Genomic DNA, 7378 nt, shown 5'->3' with positions numbered 1-7378 from the left:
GGCTGGATCACTTCAGCCCAGGAGTTTGAAACCAGCCTGGGCAAAATAGCAAAACCCCATCTCTACCAAAAAAAGAGATAAAAATTAGCCAGTCTCATAACCCAGTCTCAAAATAAATAAAAATTTTAAAATAAACTGGCTGGGCACAGTGGCTCACACCTGTAATCTCAACATTTTCGGAAGCCAAGGCAGGTGGATCACCTGAGGTCAGGAGTTTGAAACTAGCCCAGCCAACATGGTGAAACCCCATCTCTACTAAAAATACAAAAATTAGCTGGGTGTGGTGGCTCATACCTGTAATCCCAGCTACTTGGGAGGCTGAGGCAGGAGAATCACTTGAACCTGGGAGGCGGAGGTTGCAGTGAGCCAAGACTGTGACACTGCATTCCAGCCTGGGAAAGGGTGAGACTCTGTCTCAAAAGAATAGATAAATAAAATAAAAAAGGAACAGCAAGAAGGTATTAATATTAACAAACTTTGCACCTTTTATCTTTAACATCTATCAAATAAATTCAACATTCAAGTTTTACATTTTAAAGACATTTTTATTGAGCTAATTTTAACAACATTGCTTTAGCTGGTGACAGCTGCCCCAAACCAAAACAAAGCCATCATGAATGCTATTCAACATCCTCAATGTAATCCAGTATGTTTTTGTACTTGGAATATAGTTAAACTTTTGACATTACATAATCAAGCAAATAGCAGTGCATACTATATTATTCAAAAAGACTTTATCTATTTCATTTAAAAAATCAAGTTGCAAGTGGCCTCAGCTTTATCAACAATCATAGTGACACATTCCACAGTTCATGCTCTCAAAATAAAAAGTGCCCTAAAACTAACTCTAAGTTTTTTAGTCACTGACATTAATACTAACCAGGTTACAGGAATTGAAGTTTAACATTGTACAATATAAGCGGCAATAAGTTACTGGTATCTGCTGACAAATTCCACTCAAACTAAATATATCCTTGATACATTCAAAAAGACATTTTGTAAATTTTAATAAGCTAGTGTATATGCTGCAGTGCAAAAAAAGTGACACCCTAGTTTCCTGAGCTTTAGGAAATTAACAATTTTCTGACTACTACTTTCAACTTAAAATAGGCTCTTTATTATATGAAGCCATGACAAAACTATACAATTAAATTGGGCTTTTGGAGAACTGAAAGACTGGTCAGAGTTAGGGTGATTTAGGACAATGAAAAAGTTTTCAAAGCAAAAGTATTTACAACACTACAAAGGATACTATGGATCTGCATGTAGTACAAAGATTAAAGATAACCTACTGATTTCACAATTGTCCCTCCTCTTTCAAAAATATTACACTGGGCCAGGCGCTGTGGCTCACACCTGTAATCCCAGCACTTTGGGAGGCTGAGGTGGGTGGATCACCTGAGGTCAGGAGTTTGAGACTAGCCTGGCCAACATGGTGAAACCCCATCTCTACTAAAATACAAAAATTAGCCGGGCATGGTGGCAGGCGCCTGTAATCCCAGCTACTCGAGAGGCTGAGGCAGGAGAATCGCTTGAACCCAGGAGGTGGAGGTTGCAGTGAGCTGAGGTCACATCACAGCACTCCAGCCTGGGTGACAAAGCAAGACTCTGTCTCAAAAAAAAATTATACTGAAAGACTTTATGGTAAGTATTTAAAACTAAATATGCCAACCTGTGGTATATTACACATTTTAATATATTCTTCCATAATGCCCACTAAGAAGAAATAAATGGGATAAATGATGAAAAAAAATAAAGCAAATAAACACGCTTTTAGGAATGTTTTCGCATGTGTACATGTCAGGGCACATGAAAATGATTCCTCATTAGAACTCTCTACATCCTAAAAATTACAAAGACCGAGTTTCTACTTCAATTTTTTCTTCTGCTTGAAGTATATCTGGATCAACATGAACAACCGGAGGTCGTAGGATAACTTCAGGCCCTCCACCATAAATAGACTGCAGAAAATTCCATGTTTCTTCAGAAATTTGGCCAGAATCTGCTCCTTAAAATTACGTAGAAGAAATAATGTTTACAAACCTATATATTCATATTGCAAAAGCTTTCATAATGTACCCCCCAGCATGAATCTTCTCGGGATAATTGAGAACTTCTGGAACATGAATCTGCAGACTACCAGCCCATATTGTTATAAGCTGAAACATATGGCTTGTCTTAAAAAGTCAGAGATGTTTTTGCTTTGCTCTTAACAACAGCCTTAAGACCTTTCCTCAGATAAAAAAAAAAAAGTGGCTGCTTTTCATTACTTGCCCTAGTTAATGTATGGATTACATTCTTCAGTTGAATAAAAAAGTACTATAGATGACTAATGATAACATATTTCTAACAGTGACAAATCACTCACAAGTAAAAGCTTAAATACGAGTCAAACTTACCTTGCCTAAGCATCACATTACCACATTTAGTGACTGCAATCTTAGTATTGTCAATAGGACCTGGAGGATCTAAAGGAAAAAATATCAAAATGTATTTTTCAAAGAAATGTAACAAAAAATTGCATAATTTTGTGCTTGACAAAATTGTGACCTGTAACTACATTATCAGACTGGTTATTTCTCAGGCAAATTATTATAGTTAATTCTTTTTTTTTTTTTTTTTTTGAGATGGAGTCTCGCTCTGTTGCCCAGGCTGGAGTGCAGTGGCACCATCACAGCTCACTGCAACCTCCGCCTCGGGTTCAAGTGATTCTCCTGCCTCAGCCTCCTGAGTAGCTGGGAATACAGGCACACGCCACCACGCCCGGCTAATTTTTGCTTTTTTTTTTTTTTAAGTAGAGATGGGGGTTTCACCATGTTGGTCAGGCTGGTCTCGAACTCCTGACCTCACGATCTACCCACCTCAGCCTCCCAAAGTGCTGGGATTACAGGCGTGAGCCACTGCACCTGGCCTATGGTTAATTCTTAATGTCTTCTCCTGAGCTTCTTCGTTTTTAGTTCTTAGTTCCCCCAAAACAGAACCAGGAAAGAAGGTAAGAGAGGCTCGTTCACAACCATCACAGTTTAATAGAAATGTTTTGTTTTGTTTTTTTTTTTGAGACGGAGTCTCGCTCTGTCGCCAAGGGCTGGAGTGCAGTGGCATGATCTCGGCTCACTGCAAGCTCCGCCTCCCAGGTTCACGCCATTCTCCTGCCTCAGCCTCCCGAGTAGCTGGGACTACAGGCGCCCACCACCACGCCCAGCTAATTTTTTGTATTTTTAGTAGAGATGGGGTTTCACCGTGTTAGCCAGGATGGTCTTGATCTCCTGACCTCGTGATCCACCCCCCTCGGCCTCCCAAAGTGCTGGGATGACAGGCATGAGCCACCACGCCCGGCCCAGAAATTATTTTTTAACTCTCCGTTTGGGGATTACAAGTCAAAATGTACCACTAATGCTATAAAATAGCAATTCCTTTGTAATTTGAGAGAAATTATACAATTAATTTGCTTCAGATTATCAAACTAACATTAAAAACAATAAAAGCATTATAAAAGAAACCGTTTAAATACATTCTTTTTAAAATTTAAGGCAAAAGTGAACCGCATGGTCATCATCAAAAGTTGTAAAAGCAACTTAAACAAATTTACGATAAAAAAAACCCAATTAGAAAGTGGACAAAGAACATGAACACTTCTCAAAAGAAGACATTTATGTGGCCAAAAAAACATGAAAAAAAGATCAACATCACTGATCATTAGAGAAACACAAATCAAAACCACAATGAGATACCATGTCACGTCAGTCAGAATGCCAATTATTAAAAAGTCAAGAAACAGGCTGGGCCCAGTGGCTTATGCCTGTAATCCCACCACTTTGGGAGGCCGAGGCAAGTGGCTCACTTGAGATCAGGAGTTTGAGACCAACCTGGCTAACATGGTGAAACCCCATCTCTACTAAAAATAGAAAAATTAGCCAGGCATGACAGCGGCACCTGTAATCCCAGCTACTCAGGACGCTGAGGCAGGACAATCGCCTGAACCCAGGAGGAGGTTGCAATGAGCTGAGATCATGCCACTCCACTCCAGCCTGAGTGACAAAGTGAGCCTCTTTTTCAAAAAAAAGAGAGTCAAGAAACAAGAGATGCTGGCGAGGCTGTGGAGAAATGGGAACACTTTTACACTGTTGGTGGGAACGTAAATTAGTTCAACCATTGTGGAAGACAGTGTGGCAATTCCTCAAAGACCTAGAACCAGAAATACCATTTGACCCAGCAATCCCATTACTGGGTATATATCCAAAAGAATACAATTCATTCTATTATAAAGATACATGCACACATATGTTCATGGCAGCACTATTCACAATAACAAAGATAAGGAATCAACCCAAATGCCCATCTATGATAGACTGGATAAAGAAAATGTGGTAAATATACACTATGGAATACTACGCAGCCATAAAAAGGAAAAAGATCATGTCCTATGCAGGGACATGGATGGAGCTGGAAGCCATTATCCTCAGCAAACTAATGCAAGAACAGAAAACCAAACACTGCATGTTCTCACTTATAAGTGGGGGCTGAACAACAAGAACACAAGGACACAGGGAGGAGAACACACACTGGGGCCTGTTGGTGGGGGTTAAGGGATGAGGGGTGGGAGAACAACAGGAAAAACAGCTAATGCATGCTGGGCTTGATACCTAGGTAATGGGTTGATAGGTGGAGCAAATCGCCATGGCACATGTTTACCTATGTAACAAACCTGCACATCCTGCACATGTATGCTGGAACTTACAAAATAAAAATAAATTTTTTTAAAGGTGTAGAAAAGCCAGATATGGTGGTGTGCACCTATAGTCCCAGCTACTCAGGAGGCTGAGGCAAGAGGATCGCTGGAGCCCAGGAGTTTGAGGCCAGCCTGGACAATATAGAGAGAACTCAGTAATTCAGCACTTTGGGAGGCCAAGGTTGGTGCACTGCTTGAGCCCAGGAGTTCCTGGGCAACACTGTGAGACCATGTCTCTACAAATAATTGTAAAAAATAATTTCTAAATTAGCCAAGTGTGGTAGTACATGCCTGTAGTCCCAACTACTCAGGAGATGGAGGTAGGAGGATCGCATGGGCTGAGAGTTCAGGGCTGCAGTGAGCCATAATCATGCTGCTGTACTTAAACTGGGCAACAGGGTTAAGACCTTGTCTCTATTATTTTAAAATTTTAAAAAGTAAATACATAAATACAAAAAGCTTTAACTAGGCATATTGTTGCAGCCTTTTTCACATATCAGAATCTTTTTTTTTTTTTTTTAAAGACAAAGTCTTGCTCTGTCACCCAGGCTGGAGTACAGTGGCATGATCTCAGTTCACTGCAGCCTCCGCCTCGTGGATTCAAGCAATTCTCCTGCCTCAGCCTCCTGAGTAGCTGGGATTACAGGTGACTGCCACCACACCCAGCTAATTTTTGTATTTTTAGTAGAGACAGGGTTTCACTACGCTTCAGGCTGGTCTTGAACTCCTGACGTCAGGTGATCCACCCACGTCAGCCTCCCAAACTGTTGGGATTATGGGCATGAGCCACCGTGCCTGGCACATATCAGAATATCTTATTTTCATATTATTAAATATTGTCATACAATTTTACTTTAAAAGTCCACTGTATTGAATAAACCATACTTTAAGCAACCTCTTATTCCTTATAAAGATTTCTAAAATTTTTTCAACATTAAGATCACAGATTTACTTTGTTCAGTTCTCTTATTCCTGCTATAATTCATAAAATAAGTTTAACAAAATTTACAACCAACAGAATATAAACTAGAATGTAAGATCCCTGAGGACAGGATCTTTTTCTCTTCTGTTCAATAGTGTAATCCCAAGTGCACACAGATATTCAAGAAATATTTGTCAAACAAAAAAACAAATAATTTACCAAAAAAAAATTTTTCAGTCAACCACTTACCTCCATCTTTACCCTTCACAAAACTTTCCCATTCTCTAAACCACTGCATACTGATGCAATAAAAAGTAGCTGGAGAGTCCTCTTTTTGGAACGCTCTGTTAAGCTACAAGGGGGAAAAAAAACAGTCATCTAATATCTAAAACTTGCTTTATGGCAAAACAATACCATCATTCCACTTCAGTGTTTGATAACTCAGCACTTTGAGAGGCTGAGGCAGGAGGAGTCCTTGAACCCAGGAGTTCCAAACCAGTCTGGGCAACATCGTGAGAACATCTCTACAAAAAAAAAATTATTTTTTATTTTTATTTATTTATTTTTGAGATAGAGTTTTGCTGTTGTTGCCCAGGCTGGAGTGCAATGGCACGATCTGGGCTCACTGTAACCTCCGCCTCCCAAGTTCAAGTGATTCTCCAGCCTCAGCCTCCCGGGTAGCTAGGATTACAGGTGCCTGCCACCACACCTGGCTAATTTTTGTATTTTTAGTAGAGATGAGGTTTTGCCATGTTGGCCAGGCTGGTCTTGAAGTCCTAACCTCAAGTGATACCTGCCTTGGGCTCCCAAAGTGCTGGGATTACAGATGTGAGCCACCACACTCGGCCTACACACACAAAAAAATTTTTTAATTAGCTGTGTGAGGTGATTTGCACCTGTAGTCCCAGCTACTCGGGGAAGCTGAGGTAGGAGGATTACTTGAGCCCAGAAGGTTGAGACTACAGTGAGCCGTGATTGTGCCACTGTACTCCAGCCTGGGTGACAGAACAAGACTCTGTCTCAAAAAAAAAAAAAAAAAAACAGTGGTACAGTAAGATGTATGCTAACTTAGTACTAGAATACGTGGTAGCATCTATGAATAAACAATTCTAGGTTCTGTCTCAAAATTTAACAAGTATACATAAAAGGGGCATAAAGACTGGGTAAATGAAGATGGTCAAGACAAAGTCTTCAAAACAATAAATATGCCACATATTTATTAAAAATCTAATGTGTAAACTTTATGTACACATACTATATCCACAGTCTATACTTTCTGTTTACTTAAGATAGTGGTAGACAACTTGCTATTACCATGCTTCAATGAATGAATGATCTTGTACATGTCATTTCACAAGCAATATACATAAATGTATAGGTAAATTCTAATAAGTGGTGGGACAGTCCCTGAAGACCAATTCCCTCTTCCAGCCCTCAGGCCTAAGGAATGGGTATATGACTCAAACTATACACAACTCTGTCAGAAATAAAAATCTTCAGAGAAGTGACCTAATGGTTAGAATGGAATCATTCCAATGTCAATTCAGGTAGATACTCAGGGCTACCTTAGTTCTCAAACTTTTGGAGGTCTGGTTTTTCAATTTTTATTCTTAGTAAATTTCTTTTTTGCCAGGTTAGCCAGTCTGGCTTCTACCACTTGCAATTAAAAAAAAACCCAAGTGAGAGAAAAACTGATATAGAAAGAGAAGCAGAAGCAAAAGAGGCTC

The 7378-nt window shown here is 39.7% G+C and overlaps 1 protein-coding gene across 13 annotated transcripts in view; it reads right to left on the bottom strand.

Moving 5' to 3' along the window:
* Nucleotides 1–524: 524 nt before the first annotated feature.
* USP33 (ubiquitin specific peptidase 33) overlaps nucleotides 525–7378 on the bottom strand; it is a 66008-nt gene continuing 59154 nt past the window's right edge. For 10 of the 13 annotated variants that reach the window (XM_019020085.3, XM_055350926.2, XM_055350970.2 and 7 more), the window contains 3 exons: nucleotides 5901–6003; nucleotides 2400–2468; nucleotides 525–2008 (listed from right to left, as the gene is read on the bottom strand). In XM_019020085.3, coding sequence (XP_018875630.1) covers nucleotides 1851–2008; nucleotides 2400–2468; nucleotides 5901–6003 — 330 coding nt within the window. In that variant the 3' untranslated portion in view covers nucleotides 525–1850. Of the gene's footprint in view, nucleotides 2009–2399; nucleotides 2469–5900; nucleotides 6176–7378 lie in introns of those variants that run through there. The other 3 variants (XM_055350983.1, XM_055350987.1, XM_055350980.2) reach the window with 3 other exon arrangements.

The sequence above is a fragment of the Gorilla gorilla genome, chromosome 1 (assembly GCF_029281585.2).
Source record: "Gorilla gorilla gorilla isolate KB3781 chromosome 1, NHGRI_mGorGor1-v2.1_pri, whole genome shotgun sequence".
Taxonomy (NCBI): domain Eukaryota; kingdom Metazoa; phylum Chordata; class Mammalia; order Primates; family Hominidae; genus Gorilla; species Gorilla gorilla.
Note: the sequence above shows the minus strand (reverse complement) of the source record. Positions and strands in the feature narration are given on the sequence as shown.